We start from the raw sequence: 18,479 nt of genomic DNA on the forward strand, positions 1-18,479 counted from the left end.
GGGCCATGAAGGAATGTACTCAACCAATAGTAATACTAGCCAGAATGGTGTTATTGATTTAATAAAGATATACCACTCATGGTCATGAAAACATTGACCTCCCCCTGCCTAAATTTTGACTGGATAGGATGCTAAAGGGACCTTGGAAATCATCTGACTCAACCATCTCACTTTTAAATAGAAATTTATGTTATTCTTTATTAATCTATATTTGTTGTAGAAAGTTTAGAATATGTAGAAAAGTGGAAAGAAATCAAACACCCAAAGTCCCTCCCCTACAAAGCAGTTATTATTAACTCTTTTGGTATATTTCCTTCCAGTCTCCTTCTCACATGTTCTATTTTTTACATACATGAGATAGTATTAAATATGCAATTTTATGCATTGATTATTTTTCCATAAACTGTTCTGACATGATCCTTTCCCAGTGCTATTAAAAACTCTTGGTAAACATTTTTTAAGCTAAATAATGTTCAACTATTGGATCAGTCATAACTTAGACATTCTTCTATTTAGGTTGTTTATACTGTTTCACTGTTGGTTGGCTTTGGGCTTAAAACTTTCTCAGGATAGAGTCTGAAGTAGGTTTATGGGTCAAAGTACATGAACATTTTTAAGGCTCTTGCAAGATAGTTTTCGAACACTACGCATTTTGTACCTTGCTTTTGCCTTTATCTTCACAGCAGGTTTCATTAGCCTTCCTTACACATACTACAGGCTCTTCTGCCTTTTAATTGGCAAGGAAATCACCAGGAACTGAATATACACTGGAGGGAGGAGATAAGCAGAGTTACCAAAACCGGCTCCCAAGAAGAGTTGGAAACTTAATCTAGCTAAGCTTCTAGTCGTGCCCTCCTCACAAATGTGTTATCTCCTTTTGAAGTTGCATAGACCTTGACTTACACAAGTATAGAAAGTTAATGGTTCCTTACTTACGGAATTGAGTGGAGAAGGCAGAAATTAGATTAGATTCATGCATTGCATTTCTAGGAACCACTGAGTCTCCAGTAATTGTTGTTACTAACAATTTCAAGCAACACGGCTTTCTCTAATAGCTGTGAAGGGGTGCGAGCAGAATCCTGAGAAACAGTTACTGAAGTGGCATCATGGAGGGAGCTAGTTTATTCTGGGCTAGGCTCAAAGGCCTGGCGCCCACTGAGGTCCCGTATGGCCTGAAACATTATATTAAGCCTGAGACTGGAAGACCTGTGGGATCCCCCGAGCTCTATCCTGTGCCCCTGGGAGCCTCTGAATGGAGCGTTGACATAGGCTGGGTGGTCTGAAACTTCTGCAGACTCAGCCCCCTCTTCTGGCCTGAGCCAGAGTCAGGTCACAGCACAGTGGACTCAGGATCGGCCTTGAGGTTGCCTAAACAGCATCTCATTCTCAGGCACAGACAAGTGGAATGTGAAATAGAATTTCTGACAGAGGTGCCAACTTTCCAGGGACCTTGGTCTGCTTCCAGCCCTTTGACTTGAAGACTCATAAATGTCCTCACTGCTAAAAGATAAATAAATCCATTTTTAAAACTTTCCTCAGAGCACCTCGTTGACATGGTCCCCATGGATATTTTCTGATTGGTTTTCTAACTCCTTTTCTCCCTCCTCACCTGTGGAAACTAGTTATGTAGTCCAAGTCTAACGAGCACTGACAAGAGCAAGGGTTACCTCACAGACCCACTGGCTACACCTTTTCGTTTTTATATTCCGAACCATACTTGGTTTCTGCTTTCTTAAATAACACATTTATAAACTGGTTTAGTTCAGCTGAAGGTCTCTTGAAATCCCTGGATTTTTTCCTGCCATATTTTCAAATAACTAGTCATAAGCTATACTACTTACAAAGCTTGGGTTCCCAGCTAGAGGGTAATATTTGTGTGTTTCCTTGCAATTTTGGATCAGATCACTGTTTTGTTAACCTAGCGGCCAGTTGGCTTATGGTCAAGTTCATATTTATTCTTGATTTTGTTATCACAGATTCACTTTTTAGAGAAAGAGGCTTAAACTTGGCCTTCTATTACCTCTGCTGTTTTAAAATCTAAGACGTTGAGCTGTTCTTTGTGTGAGTCCTCCGGTCCTGTGAAAATGCCTTCCAAATTCAGAAAGTGTCCTATGAATTGTTATAATCTTAAATACAATCGTTTTCTCAGGCCCCCCAAAGTTATAGAGCATCCCAGCCACCCCCCACCCCGAGCTGAACCAGAGAGTTCACGTTTTACGAATAAGATGGTTGAAAAGCCTGCTTGCTCTCATCTTAGCTTTCTTCTCTCAATTCCCACTTCAGATGCCCATCTTTACTTGTCAGTGGGGGTTGGGAGTAGCTTGAATCTCAGACCTTCTGTTTTTTTCAGCCAAGAGAGTCTTGGCAAACGCAAGGTGGTAGGAGGACGCTGTGGGAGAAGAGGCAGAGGTCAGGCAGTGCTAGATTCTCCATACAAGGTTCATAAATGATTGATCAAATGAGAAAAGAAGCAATTCTGGGATTTTGGAGATAAACAGGAATAAGATTAAGTAGTCCAGATAAAGGCTTTATTAAAGCAGCCATTTTAATAGATTTTTTAGGCAGAGGACCAAGTCGATCCTTGGAATGAGTGCAAATTTTTTATTGAGCCAGTAGAAACTGATGGTGACATATTGGACGTGTACATTGGATTTATGAGTGTAATTCAACGTGAAAACTAGCATGTGAATGCATGGATTGTGTAAATGTTATGTATAAATTATATTCTTTGATTTATAACTACAAGCTTTATGTGCAGAACTCATTGCCTTTTTGTGATGCTGCTTGTTTGGCATGTATTCTTAGCTGTAACTGTGTTTCAAAAGAGCCATTCTATTTCGGATTTTGACAAGGTAGGTTGCTGGTGATCTCTGTAGAGCAGTGTTATTTTCCAGTAATATTGCCGACCACAGACTGAAGTACGAGTTTGTATAATGAGTCATGGTAGGAGCTCTCTGTCTCTCTCCGGCCCCCATATTCTTCCCCTGAGTCGTTTGTGCAGAGTCGAGTCTCTGAGCAGTGCTGTGTATCTGCATCATCCCTTGGACTCTGTATGTTTAGAATCAATTTTAAATTAGAAAGAAAATTCTAAACATAAACGTCAATTTTGAATGACTTACAAATTGCTTTTCTCCCCACTTTTTTCACATTGCCTTCTTAACTAACAAAGAAGAGTCGCTAAAGGAAGAGGCATATTAGAGGAGCTAGTTCCAATTAAGGTCCCCTGTGACTGCTGTGTAACTAAAATGACTACTTAGCACTCCTAGGAAACAAAGAGGAAACTCTCAAAGATCAGAGGGAATTGTTGAAGTTAGAGACATAAAAAAGACCCACATACTTTAAAAACACACACACACATGCACACACACACACACACACACAAACTCTTCTTGTCTCCTACCCTCATCCCTGTTGGTTTTTTTTTTTTTTTAATATCAGGAAAAAGTTTCAGCTTATCAGTTGATAGGAAGACATTGTTTTGTGAGGTAGATAACATGGGTTTTGAATTAGACCTGGTTCAGTTTCCTCATCTGTATTTTCCAGGCTCTGTGAACTTGAGCAAGTTACTTAATGGATTACTTGAGGATAGATTGAGGTGACCCATGGAATGCTCAGCTCATAGTAAATGCTTAGTACCTTCCGGTTGTCATCAGTGAGAATCTTCATCATTATCACTTATCACCACCAGCACCTTCATATCATGGTCATCACAGCCTCCACCGCCACCAGTCACCCTCACCATCATCACCTCACCATCACCATCACCATCACCATCACCATCACCATCACCATCACCATCACCATCACCTCCTCACTCTCCTGGTTTTCCTTCTACCCCTCTGTACCCTCCCCTCCTCACAACCCCTTTTGCAGGCTCTCTTCCTCTTCCAAACCCTCAATACTGGGGTTCCTGAGGTTTACATCCTCTCTCACTACACATTCTCCCTGGCAGCCTCATCCACAGTGGGGGCTTCCTGTCTCAGCCATTGCTGATGATTCCCAAATCCATTACTCCAGCCGAGATCGCTCTTCTAAGCTTCAGACATTATATCCATCTGTCCACTGGACATGTCCCCTTAAATGTCCCAGCAGCACTTCAGACTAAAGCTCCACACAATTTCCCTCCCCTGACCTTGTGCCTTCTCTTTGTTTCTTATCTTAAAGAAGGCATCACAATTCACCCTGTTACCAAAGCAAGAAAACTGGGTGTCATCCTTGACTCTACACTTTCCCCTTCCTCCACTGTTCAGTCGATGAATGATGTCTGTTACACCTTCTAGGCTCTCAGGTTCATGTGGGTAAGGACCATTTTAGAACTGGAAATCTCAGTGCCTAGCACAGTACTCAATAACTATTGAATGAATGAATAAAGGAGTGAATGAAAGTCCTGAATATCCCCACTTCCTTCCATTTCCTCTGCCTCTTCTGTAGTATAGGCCACCGTCCGTTCTTAACAACTTAATTCATAATTTAGAAATCCCATCGTGGAAATATCCTAACTGATCTCCCTGCTTCTAGGGTTGCAGTCCTCACCCCCAGCACCACTGCAGCTCATTTACCACACTGCACAGAGAGGTTTTCATGAAACCCAAGAATCTGATCGTGATCATGCCTCTTCCCGGCTGAAAGCACTGCGATGACTCTCACTAATTATCCTGATTTGATGTCCTGGCTTACAGCTGTTATCCTGGCGCAATTGTCAATCTCATAAATGTCCTGAATTGGGCGATAATGATATGATCACCCTATACCTAATCTGTCGTCTGCTTACGTTTCCAGCCTAATTGCTCCTCATTCTTTCCTTACCCCTACATGCTATCTAGTCTTATCAAACTTAAAGCTTTTCGTGTTTGTTGTGTTCTCACATGCTCTTCCTTCTGCCTAGAAATTCCCTTCTCTCTTTGCCTCACAGATTCCTACCATCCGGGTCTCAGGCTAAACCTTCCTTTACAGAAGAGTCTTCTCTGACCCCCAGGGTTATGTCAGGTACCTCTTCCTTCATGTTCCCGTAGCATCTTGCATCCTAGCTCTTGCCTCACTGTTTTCACTACCTGTTAACTTCTGTGGGTTCCCCACTAGCCTCTAAGTTCTCTCAGGTCAGTGACCGCATCTGTTCGCTGCACAGTTGAATCCTGGTGCCTAACCCAGGCTCCCTGACAGAGATGACATTCAGCAAACGTGTAGTGAATGACTGAAGTAAAAATCACATGCTATTAGAATGATCAAAGTACACGTGTGGAAAAATCTGCCACAATAAATCTTCTGGGAATATGCCTAATTTTTGACTGTAAACAGTACATTGTCTTCTTGCCTCTCTTCATCGTGTTTTTGATAATGGTGGAAATGATTCTGTGTTCCTTTGATTAAAAGTTCATCCTAGGACAGGATTTGGAGTTGGTACGCACTGTCAATTCCAGGAACTCTTGCAGGTGATAATGTTGCAAAACAAAGCAAAGAACAGCTGTTTTCTAGCCTTTTCAAGCAGTTGAAGCTACTTTTATTTCAACTATGTATGGCAGATGGTTTTAAAATTATTAGTTTTGAAGTTAAAATTAAATTTTCTCTCATTATTCTAATGTATCCTAGATTGCTTAAGTTCCAAATTCTATTCTCGCACTAATAAAAGCAAACATAAAATGTCTCATACTTCCGATATAATTATTTGTATTGTATTATTTGAAAACTTGAAATTGTGTGCTTTTAGATGGTAAATTTTACACTATTACTTGATCTACCAGAGAATGCAAACATTTTGTTTCACATGCATTGACTAGAAAGGAGTTCTGGACCTATCTAGGGGGTCTGTGTACATCATTCTATTAAGTGAAAAGTAAGGTTAATGGCTTTTATTCCAAACAGAAATAGCTTTAGTGTTTTTATTACAAAAACAATACATAGGGCTTCCCTGGTGGCGCAGTGGTTGAGAGTCCGCCTGCCGATGCAGGGGACGCGGGTTCGTGCCCTGGTCCGGGAAGATCCCACATGCCGTGGAGCGGCTAGGCCCGTGAGCCATGGCCGCTGAGCCTGTGCGTCCGGAGCCTGTGCTCCGCAACGGGAGAGGCCACAACAGTGAGAGGCCCACGTACTGCAAAAAAAACTAAAAAAACAAAAACAAAAAACAATACACATTCATGGCCAAAAAAAAAATCCGGAAAGATAAAGAAGAAAATGAAAATCATCTGTATTCCCACTTTTAGGTTACTGTGTTAAACATTTTAGGGTATATATTTCTCGTCTTTTTTTCTGCATGTGTAGTCATATCAATACAGTTTTTTAAATGGAAATGGTATCATTCCACACATATGGCTTTAAAATGTGTTTTTCCACTTGACAAGTTTGGGACTTTCCGGGAGAAAAAAATGGGTAAAGAGCATGTTAGAAAGTTTTGCTTTCTAGTGTGTTGAGTGGTGTAACTTACCCTTCACCATCCCCATTAACAAAACTTAAATAATCTGTATTACTTTTTGAATCAGTCAGGGTGCATTTGAAGGAAACAGAAGCCATGCTAGCTGTTTTAAGCAGAAGAAGATTTGATTTTTTTAAAATAGGTGTTTATAGGGCTTCTCTGGCGGCACAGTGGTTGAGAGTCTGCCTGCTGATGCAGGGGACACGGGTTCCTGCTCCGGTCCGGGAAGATCCCACATGCCGCGGAGCGGCTGGGCCCGTGAGCCATGGCCACTGGGCCTGCACATCCGGAGCCTGTGCTCCGCAACGGGAGGGGCCACAGCAGTGAGAGGCCCGCGTACTGCAAAAAAAAAAAAAAAAAAAAAAAAAAGGTGTTTATAATATTGTTGGGAGGTCTAGAAGAGGGTGCCCTAGGCTGATCCTCCAGAAATAAACCTAAACTGCACTTGGACTGCCAGGGTGGCTGCCCCTTCCTCATGATCAGGGAGATGGGGAATCAGAAAGCAGCCCTGGAATGGCTGCTCCATAGACACACCACCCCAGCTGACGTACGGGGACAGACTTGTCACTGCCACTGCTACTGGCCCTAGAGCCACACAGCATCTGCTTAATCCACACTGCCAAAAACGGATGCCTATATCCCTGTCTTGCTTCTCTACCCTCACGAAGATAGTAGCCTGCACACAGGAAGCTAAAAGACAAGCTAAAGTCTCCATGACTCTGCTTACCATCAGAAATCAGAGATGCCGTCTGCTCACTTCTGCCTCTCAAATTTCAGACTGCATCTAGTTGGCAGAACCTAAATCAGATCTGAAACCCTAGTTCAAGGGAGTCTAGGAAATGTAGTTTTGAGCTGTCTAGTCTCTGCAGTATAGGGCAGCCCAATCCCATCAGTCAGGAGGCTGGAGTGGACATTGAATACTGCCATATTCACCACACATCAAGGCTTTGCGTGTTGGGTTTTTGTCCCTTTTGGATGCATCACTATACAAAGAAGAACTTAACAGCAGCATAAAGAGGGAGAGCTTATCAGAAGTGGTGATATATACCACTACAATTTATTTACTCCATCCATATTGCTGTTTATTCATTTTCTGTTGGTTGGGTTTTTTTTTCCATATAAACAGTGTCTTGATAAACTGCTCTTAGCAGTCACTAATAGCCTCCATGTTCCTAAAACCAATGGGCAATTCTCAGGCCCCATTTTACTTGACCTGTCAGGACTTTTGACACGGCTGTGCATTCTCTCCTTAAAACTCTTCCTTCACTTGGTTTCAGAACCTCCTGCTCTCCTGATGTTCTTTCTAGCTCACCTGCTCAATCTGCATCTCCCTGCTGGTTCCTTCTCATCTCTCTAGTTCTTAATGTTGGGTGCCCAGGATCCAGTCTCCCTTCTCTGTGTACTCCCTGGCTCATCTCATCCAGCCTTATGGCTTTAAATACCCTGAAGTCCACACCCGTGTATCCTACAGCTGCCGATTAACATGTACTTTTTTTTTTTTTTTTGCGGTACGCGGGCCTCTCACTGTCGTGGCCTCTCCCGTTGCGGAGCACAGGCTCCGGATGTGCAGGCTCAGTGGCCACGGCTCACGGGCCCAGCCGCTCCGTGGCATGTGGGATCTTCCAAGACCGGGGCACGAACCCGCGTCCCCTGCATCGGCAGGGGGACTCTCAACCACTGCACCACCAGGGAAGCCCTAACATGTACTTTTGATGCTTTAAAAACATCTCAAACCTATCATTTCCAAAATCGAACTTCTGCTTTTTCCCACTACGTATATTCCACTCACTTCTCCATTTCAGTTCGTGGAACCTCCATCTTTCAGTTTGCTTACAACAGAATCCTGAGTGACATCCTTTACTTCTCTCTCACACATTCACGTTCAATCCATCAGCAAATCCTGTTGACTCTGCCTCCAAAAATATCCACAGTCCAACACTTTTCTCCATCCCCACTTGCTCCCTGCTGGTCCAAGCCACCGTTATTTCTCTCTTGGACTTTTGCCCCAGCTCTTCAGTGGTCTCTGTGCCCTCCCTGGAGTCTAAAAGTTAGAACATGTCACCCCTCTGCTCAAAGCACTCCAGTGAAATTCTATCTCACTCAGGATAGAAGTCACAGACTTTTTACAACAACCCAGAAGGCTCCTTGTGATACTACCACCCACAGTGCCACCATCTTTCTGATTTCCTTTCCTGTCATTCTCATCCTTGATCACCTTGCTCCAGTCTCACTGATGATCTTAAGCATCTCTGTTGCTAAAGGACGTGGCAATTGCTGGCCCCTCTGCTTGGAATGCTCTTCCTCCAGATGTCCACAAGACTCTCTCATCGCCCCCAGACGTTGTTCAGCCATCACCTGCTCAGGAAGGCCTTTCCTGATCTCTGCATTTAAAGTTGCAAATGGACCTCTCCTCCAGCCTTCCGAACCCTCCTTCTCTGTTTTATCTTTCTCCATCGCACCTACGGCCTTCTAATTAATTATATAACTTCCTTTTTCTATTGCCTGCCCTGCCCCCCATGAAAAAATTGATTTTTAAATATATTTTTTATTATTGAATCGGTGCATGGAACAGTATCTGAGCACATTGGTAGTCATTCATCAAGTGTTTGTTGAATGAATATATTTCTTTATACATGTGTCATTGTGCACTTGTCTAATTATTTACTGGGGATTAATTCCTAGGGTCAAAGATATGCACAAAATTGCCTGGGAAGGTTTTAACAATTTGTTCTCCCAACAAGAGTCAATGAAATGTCTTTTGCCTGACACCCTCACCAACATCATACCCTAGTCACACTATCTGTTCCATTCCTTGAAATCACCGTGTTCATCCCCACTTGATGCATTTGCCCTGACTCCTTCCTGCTCCCAGAATGCTCTCCTGCCACATTTTGACTTGATTTTACTCTTCTTCTTATTCAGGTCTCATTTGAACTGTCATCTCCTTGCTTGGAGAGGCCTCCCCTGGCCATCAGCTGTAGAGTAACTTCCCAGTCACTCCATTTCACATCACCCTACTTTACTTTCATTACAGCATATTTCACTACCAGATATCTTCTTATGTGTATGTTGTTTATTTGTTTGTCTGTGCTTTCCCGCTCTAGAATGTAAGCTCCGTGAGAACAAGAGCTTCCTAAGTCTTTTGCAACGCTATCTCCATAAATGTGTGTTTGATAATGGAATAGACCCGGGGTATTGTAATTTTCTCGTTGTGACGATCTGCTGGGTGGGAAGTGGATTTAACATGAATTATTTGCCTAGATTGGTGAAGCTGAGCAACTTTTCAAGTATGAAAGCTTTCTTTTGAATAACAAATGCTAAGATGACCTAGAAGTTGAAATATTCAGTTAGCATATTTGTTTTAGATATGCTATATCAGATTTCTTATGTTTCTGAGAAGTTGCATGATTTCTTAAGTTTCTGAAGCCTCCTTTCTCATTTATGACAACGTTTGTATCCATAAAGTAGGATTCCTTCTGCAAATTGCACTCACGTACTGTTGTTTTCTCTGTGTCTCCACAGCTTTTGGAAAGAACCAACAGTGTTTTTGAAGAGTCAGATGCTGGTGCTACCAAGAGTCCGCTCCACTTAGCTGTAAGTGAGATGCTGTGGGCAGCTTCCCCCGTTACAAAAAGAACCTAAGTGTTTCTAAAACTAGGCTGCTCTTAAAAGGGAAGCATAGCAATGCATAATAACTCATAATGGAAACAGTACATGGGTGAAGGCTGAGGCTGCGGTGAGAAAGCTTGTCTCAAATTCCAATCCCAGCTTCTCACTGGTGACCTCAGACACATGACTTACCCTGGCTGAGCCTCGATTTCCCCATCTGTGAAGTGAGGATACAGGAAAAGAGACAACGTGCCTGAAGCCGTATCACAGTGCCCTTAAGAATAATGGTTGTTATAAGTTTTAAGTCTCTCAATTATTATTATCTAGGAGCTAAATCAGTAAACTGAGGAAATGTTTTATTTTGGTTTTAGAGATTTAAGTATAGACAGCAAGAACTGAACTTACAGATAATCGAATGCCACAATTAAAAACTTGAGATATTTAAATACAGACTTGTGAGAGCAAGATGAAAATATGCATAATTCCAACTCTGCTGCTTCTGCCTGGGCTTGGAATCGGGGTCTCAGAGGAGGTATCAGGGACTGATTGTTGTACTGGGTGAGATCTGGGAGGGAGGGGAACAGGAATTTTTCTGCCACCAGTAAAGCTTCCTTTCCACATCCCAGTCATTGAAGAGAAATGCAATAGCTCAGAGTGAGGATCCCCAAACTCTCTCTGAGGGTGACCGAGCTGGGAAGCTCACTACCACTCTACTTCAGTTAAGGTCTTGCTAACCGTCGATCAGCAGCAGCTGTTCCCTAGGCACCTCTCAGACTGGCAACAGCCAGCTCACCTACGCAGGGCTCTGCTGAGCTGTGAGGCCTCGGTCCAGGGCCATCAAGAAGGTGTTTGGATGCACCCAGAGACTGGATGTTGGGAAGAGTAGGATGCTGGGTCTCTGTGTTTAATGGTTATGACATGTCACGCAGTACCACGCACACATAAGCACTTATTCAGTTTCCTTCTGATGAAAAATTGAGATGGAGATTTTGGAGAGCAGAGAGGAGCGTTTTACTGATGGCATACTTAAGCAGTCAGGCAAGGTAAGAAGGGATGAGGCCATCCCACAAGGATTGGGATGAACCGATCATACTCATGGAGCCCTCGCTTCTTTGCCAGTCTCCCCACATACTCACCAGCACAACTGATAACATCCCACTCACCACCCTCTGCCACATCTACCAACGCAGGACTATACACACGGACGCACGCACACACTGAGTTTGACCGGGGATGCGACGAGCTAACCATTTGGTCTCGGACAGAAGAATGCTCTGGGCAGAAGTGCAGAGTCCCCGGGGTGAGAGCACACTTGGCATGTTCCCAGAACAGCAAGGCCACCATGGCTGGAGCACAGTGATGCAGGGAGGGTGGTAGGGGTCCGAGTGTTGTAGAGGGGGCAGGGAGGCGGGGGAGGGCCACAGACTCCAGGGGGAGCTTTGACTTCTTCACTGAGCAAAAGAGGAAACCGTTTGGAGGGTTTTGAGGAGACAGATGTTGTGATACGACTTTTATCTTAGAAGGATCCCTTTAACGTCTGCATTGAGTTTAAATTGTCAGGGAACAAAGCAGAAACTAGACAACCAGGCAAGCGATGATGGTGATAACTTTGACCAGGGTGATAGCAGTGGGTCAATTCTAAAACTATTTTATGTTTTCCCTCTAAAAGCTAATACGTTTTAAAGAAATTATTACTTGCTCCAAGAACCCCGCAAGTATGCCCATCGCCCTCCCCAGGGCCCCCTGTAGCAATTAACTTGATTAAAACCCAAGGCACATTATTTCTTCCGTGGAAGATTCTACAGTGAAAGAGAACCAGATGCCCTCAAACCTTGACTACCCCAAGAAACCTGACCGGCCTTGAGTTACTATTTCCTGGTTGAATGAGTCAAGTCTCCAGGGTTATCTGCCCAGTGAATTTCATAAGCATTTCATCCACTTGAAAAAAATTAAATCAAGAAACACGGCTATGCAAATGAAAGGCTCCAGCTGTCGAGATTTCCAGATGGACCCATTGTTTCATGGATTCTGTTGAGATCCCAAATTCTTTCTCCTTGCTGCCCTCAGTTCCAATCTAAAAAGTTCAAAGAAATTAATTATGTTTAAGAAGTATTTAAGTTACTTAAGGAGATTTTTTTAAAGTCTTTTGTAAAACAAATTTGAAATGTTTGATTGCCACCTCTAGTGAAGGCTTAAACTGGGTTGTCTATCGAAAGCCAAAATGCTACATGCTTTTTGAACCAGCATATTTGCTCTTTTGTGTGATTACTTCTTCCTGGAGATATTTTAGACTTACCCACTTAACACCTGATTTAGGATGGGAATAGACCCACTTACCCACTAAACACCTGATTTAGGATGGGAATAGAAATAGAAAAGAAAAATAAGACAGTGTTCCTCATGCACTGCTGATATGAGAAAGGTCTTCTTTCCTGACTACCTGAGTCTCTTTCAGAGAGTTTAAAGCTTTATTTTATACTTTCTTATAGACTCTAAGAACCACATAACTGCCTAAAGACAGAATCATGCATTTAACCACAGAATAGAATTCCATATTATATGGTAGTTTGTTTCTAGGGTTAAGCCCTAAAGTGTGAAGGTAAGTGAAAATTCTTGTATTAGCAAAATTACCTTTATTATTTCCCGTAAATTGCCCTGGAAGTATAGTATACATAGTTTTATGTCTTCAACTCCATATCGTAATGCTTTTGGATACTAAAATTCAAGAGCTGCAGGCTTGACTAATGGAAGAAACAAAGGGAATTCTATATATAAATCTGGCCTTTCAATCATCCTGTCTTTGAATTTTTAAGTGCCTGATATAGAAGAAAATATCGATTGGAATTCTGAAGCTTTCCTTCGGCAGGGTTCACTCCATTTTATTTTAATGTTAAGCCTCTTTAACTTTAACACGTGCAAACGGGTTTATTTTTTGTTGTGAGAATTAAAGGAGAAACTGCAGGGGTCTTTTACAGGAGTTAAGTTCTTAAGTCAGCGCCTAAGTTAAGTGCCCTTTGATGTGGCTCTGCTGTCCTGAACAGTGCTGATCTGTCTACATCACCTTCCTTCCTGAATATGTTTCTCTTTGCCCTGGGTTTTCTCTTTATTAAAATCTAAATATGTGAGCCATGGTGCTTTGTAGATATGCATGCAGTTTATAGGTTGCCAATTCTATTTTCCTAGGCTAAGTCAAATTGACAGATATTGTAAATGTTTACTATCCTTGTCATCATAGTAACTGCCACTGAAGGAACGAGCATTTGCAAATAGCATCTAGAACAACCTATTATCTACATGGACTCATTTCCCTTTGATGTAAAGTCAGGATTTCTGCATAAGCTGAATCAGTCACTACCATTACAATTTAAAATTAGAAGAGGTGTTATGCAAAAAGAAGCCACAGACTCAAGCCCAGAGTCAAATGAGATAGACTGACTTACACCCTGATGTAGGTGCTCCTGTTGCCACAGCCCTTTATAGGAGGATAGGTGCTCCCAAGTTCGCTTAAAATCACCAATGGCGAGTTGATGATGGCCGAAACTAGGTGATGGGTATTTGGGAATTTGTGACACTATCCTCTGTTCTTTATATAAATTTGAAACTTCCTGTAATAAAAAGTTAAGCATATATCTTATGGTCTTGTTGCATCCTATCCATAGTAGGAGCTCATGAGAAGCCCACAGCTCAGGCTCTGGGATCTGACTGGTCTGCCTTTGAATTCCAGCTCCACCACATAAGGCTGAGGGCTGAGTAACATCTCAGCCTTCCTGTGTCCTTGTTGGTGAGATGGGGATAACGGTAGCATCCAAACCACGGCTTGTCGTAATAATTAAATAAGGTGCTACATGTCTAGTCCTGCCTGACACACAGCAAGTACTCAATGAAATCAACTATTGCTTCAGAAGTTAGGATAGACTAAAGGCTTTCCATCCTAGGTTTCTGATTCAATATTTGTTATTAAGCTCTCTGAGCCATTACACATAGGCACAAAAGTATTTTGCTTGAAAGTCAATTAAATGGAATTACTGGGAAAAATTATAAGACATTGCCTAAAAACATAGATTCTAGTGGTCACAGATTGTGGGTTTCAAACCTGACTTTGTCACTTACTAGCTTCAGTGATCTTGGGTGAATTAATTAACATTGCTTGTTTTGGTTTTTTTCCATCTATAAAAAGGATGTTTGCAAAGATTAGAGCTCAACACAGTGTCCTCAACAAATAGTTGCTATTTTTAAAATATATTCTTATCACTAATATTAATAAATGATAATAGCAGTCATTATATTCATTCATTTATTCATCAAATAATTGTTGAGTGTGCCATGCACGAGTCTAGAATACAGCAGTGAGCAGTACACATAAAGTACCTTCAGTCTTAGATAACAAACAAATTAATAGCTATGTAACAGATATCAAGTGATATATAAAGCTATAAAGCTAAAATAAAGCAGGATAAGTGGCGTGTAGAGTATCCGATATGTTGAGGAGAAGGGTAGTGGGCTATTTTATATGGGCTCTGAGAAGCTGCCAGATAAGGGGACAGTTGAAGCAGAATTACTGAAAAAGCCTTGTGGCTCTTTGGGGGAAGGGCTTTCCAGGCAGGGGAAACAGAAAGGACAGATGCAATGGCCCAGAGGAGGACAGGCATTACTTAGTCATAGGGGGTGCAGAGGGCAGGCTAGAGTGGTTGGAACAGAGTGAGTGGGGGGCTATGCTGATGGACAGGGTCGAGGGAGGCCACATCCTAAGGGCCTGAATGGTCATGAGAAGTTTGGGATTTTATTATCAGTGAGGGAATTATCAATGAGTTTTCATCAAGGAGTGCTATATCCAACTTGAGTTTCAAAAGATTTCATCCTGTGGCTGCCCAGTAATCGTTTGCAGGAGGGTAAGGACAGAAAGGGAAGAAGCTTTTGCCATAATCCTGGCAACAGAGGATGTGGTATAGTGAGAACTGGATAGATTCTGGATATATTTTAAAGAAAGAGTAGAGATGATTATGGCTTGGAAGTAGAGATGATCGTGGCAATTGAGGGCTGCTACTAGTCACCCAACACCTGTGTGTGAATTACAACAGGGATATGGATAGATATTTCCTGCCAGATGCCCGAGAACCTGATGACACCTCTGTGTGGTTAGCAGAAGTGTCCGTTCCTCTCAGCAGACACATCCCTGTACCAGGGCATGGCAAGGCAGTGGGAAGGGGTGGGGAAGCTACTTGTTAGCACCCCCTTGCCCCAATGTCCCAGAGCCCTTGTGTAGGGCTACAACCCTGGGCTTAAGAGGGAAGACAAAAGAGGGCTCCAAAATATTGGGCCTGAGCAACTAGAAGAACAAAATTGCCATTTACTGAGATGGAGCTCAGTTCGGGACATGTTAAGCTTGAGATGCATATTAGGTATTCAAGTGGAAATTTCAATAGACAGTTGAATATATATGTCTTGCAAAGTAAAAGAAGTAGTTAGAACTGGGATATAAATTTGGGATTCATCAGCATATGAGTTATTATACTACATATATATGTTTAATATGTAGCATAATAATCATAATCATTTACAAAAATAATATAATGAGAAAGTTTTAAAAACAGTTCCTATCAGCACTCTTAAATCTTGTGGGTCCTTTTAATTTAGTTTTTGTTATTGTTGTGGTTGACATGTACTTGGGAAAAACATTCAAATGTTTTTCAAAACATTCAAAAAACATTCAAATCTTTTTTAAAAGATAAGGTGAAATGAGTCCACATGTTCACTACTTCACCTCCCATTTCTAGAGGTAACCACTGTTAACAGTTTCCTTTGTATCCTTCTAAAATTTTCTATGAATACAGAGATATACATAGATACAGATATGTGTCTATCTGGATATATTTGCTTTTTATAAAATTGTTATATGTACTATTTGCAACTTTTTTACAATTTTTGATAGATTTTTGTCAAATCACCCTCCACAAATGTCACACCAGTGTATACTCCCACCACCAGAGCATAGATTGCTTTTTTTCACCATGTCTTATCTAATACTGGACATGCCCAAACTTAATCATTGCCATTTGGTAGTTGAAAAATAGTACCCTCAAAATTTACATGGTTTTTTTGTACGTGTATTGACCTTTTATATTTCTTTTTCTGTGAGCTGCCTTTTCAATGTCCTTTACACATTTTCCTAGTTTTTAAAATGGTTTGTATAAGTTCTTTGTGTATTAAGGAAATTAGTCTTTTGTCTGTGCTAAGCCGTTTTTCAAATAAATCGTGCCTTGAGTAATTGCTGCAGTAGAAAAACAGAAAGTGCAGGAGCCATAAGAGGAAACTTTGGCTGCTGACGACACTGGGGACAGGCTTTTCCTCTGTCTCCTTCTTTACTTCCCTCCACCAAATCCCCACCCCCACCATATCCTTATCTGTTTTCTTTCTTTTATTTCAATGTCCTTAGCCTTATATGTGTATTTACATTTTTTTAACCTTATAGACTTAGTAAAAATTACCTTTCGGACTTTTAGTTTTGTGTTTTAGTATGAAGCCTCCTAACTTTAATGCAGCATAAGACTTCACAATAGGTCTGAACTTGGCACTGATGTATGGAATATACTTCCGTAATTGGTTTTATGTTTTCGTTATAATCAATGGAGGAAACAAAGGAGAGAAGAGGAAGCATCAACTATGTAAAGACACTGTGCAAATCCGGTGCAATTTTATCTCTTCTCGTCTTCTCTGGAAGGCAGCTTTTATTGATCTCACTTATAGATGAGGAAACAAAGTCTAAGTGAAATTAAGAAACTCACCTAGGATCACGAGGTTGAAATTTAAAATGTTGGACTGTGGCAGAAGGTCACTATGCCTCTGTTGAATTACAAAGTCCACAGTGTTTTTAGTGGTTTTTTTCCCTTGAGGTTTAACAGAAAAGCCTCCTGAAAAAATATTCTGATTGTGTTAATAGGTTTAGGACTGAACTAGCAGATGAAAAAATATATTCATTCAGCTATTAGTCTGCATTAGATTATTAGATCAATAGATATAAGAATACATTGATTTAGTACCTTTGGAATAAATTATTTGACAAAAGAGGAAGAACATGAAGAAATGCATATGTAACTGTGAGGTCTGTGCGTTATTTCCACCTAACTCTGGTTTTGCCTGTGTTTCCATAATTACTCCAAGCATCTTTCCGACGCGCTCTCTGGAGTGGTCTCCGTGTGTGATCTGAGAGCCTCAGCCCCTCCCGTGGATTGTTGTGGGATTTAAGGTGAGCAAGCATTTGAGCGGTTGGTTTCTCCCTTGCAGGCCTACAATGGGCACCACCAGGCCTTGGAAGTCCTCCTGCAGTCGCTGGTGGACCTGGACATCAGGGATGAGAAAGGCCGCACTGCTCTGGATCTGGCTGCCTTTAAGGGACACACAGAGTGTGTGGAAGCGCTTATCAATCAGGGTGCATCCATCTTTGTGAAAGACAATGTAACCAAAAGAACCCCACTTCATGCCTCAGGTAGGTCTTGTCAAGAGTCTGGTTACGCTAGTTCTGTGGCCCACTTATAAGTTCAAGTAAAAGGGTGGCAGCGTTTTCTTTCATCCCAGTTCTTAAAATATCTATTTTCTTTCTACATCAGACATGCCTACACTCTTCCAAAATGCTTTTGGCTTACTATCCACTTGGTGATAACTGGTATTCTATGGCCAGAGAGCCCCTGGCCTTCTTCTTTAAAGACAGTTTTTCTTTAGAGCAGTTTTAGGTTCACAGGAAAATTGAAAAGAAGGTACAGAGATTTTCCACATACCCCCTGTCTCCCACATGTGCATAGCCTCCCCCATTATCCACATCCCTCACCAGAGTGGAACATTTATGACAATGGATGAACCTACATTGACACCATAATCATCCAAAGTCCATGGTTTACATTAGGATCCATTCTATGAATTTGGACAAATGTATGATGGCATGTATCCATCCTTCTGCCCTAAAAATGCTCTGTGCTGCATCTGGCCTTCCCCTTAACTCCAAACAGAGTTCCGAACCTTTGGCCAATGGCAGTCACAAAACTTTCTGAAAAAAGGGCAAGATGTATTATGATCTTCAGACAAATTACATAGAGTAAAATCACACAGCATTTTGAAGCACAAAATTAATGATATTTCACAGCTACTTCATAAAAGGAGTTGTCAGACAGCAATCTACTCGGTACCTTATTGTGCAGCCTAAACGGTACTTCTTCACTTTTGCTCTGATTCTTGATGCATCAGGTGTAACAATAGGGACTGTTAAAAAGTGCATGTATTTTTCAAGAAGTAAGTAATTTGCCTTTTCTGCGACTTTTCTTCAAGATACATAAAAAAAAAAAAACTGTGTCCATACACTTCTAGACATATACACAGATGTAAAGGTAATGTGGAAGAGTTTCTAGCTCAGCTAAGGCATAATTTCCTTCGGACTCAGGAATTCAATGATAATGGCCTTTGATCAGGAAAGCAG

General features: G+C 41.6%; 1 protein-coding gene across 1 annotated transcript in view; it reads left to right on the forward strand.

The window, feature by feature from the left end:
- ANKRD44 (ankyrin repeat domain 44) overlaps positions 1–18,479 on the forward strand; it is a 317,887-nt gene that overhangs the window by 272,575 nt on the left and 26,833 nt on the right. The window contains exons 17-18 of the mRNA XM_060152397.1: positions 9,929–10,000; positions 17,297–17,498. Of these exons, the coding sequence (XP_060008380.1) occupies positions 9,929–10,000; positions 17,297–17,498 (274 nt within the window). The remainder of the gene's footprint in view (positions 1–9,928; positions 10,001–17,296; positions 17,499–18,479) is intronic.

The sequence above is a fragment of the Lagenorhynchus albirostris genome, chromosome 6 (assembly GCF_949774975.1).
Source record: "Lagenorhynchus albirostris chromosome 6, mLagAlb1.1, whole genome shotgun sequence".
NCBI lineage: Eukaryota > Metazoa > Chordata > Mammalia > Artiodactyla > Delphinidae > Lagenorhynchus > Lagenorhynchus albirostris.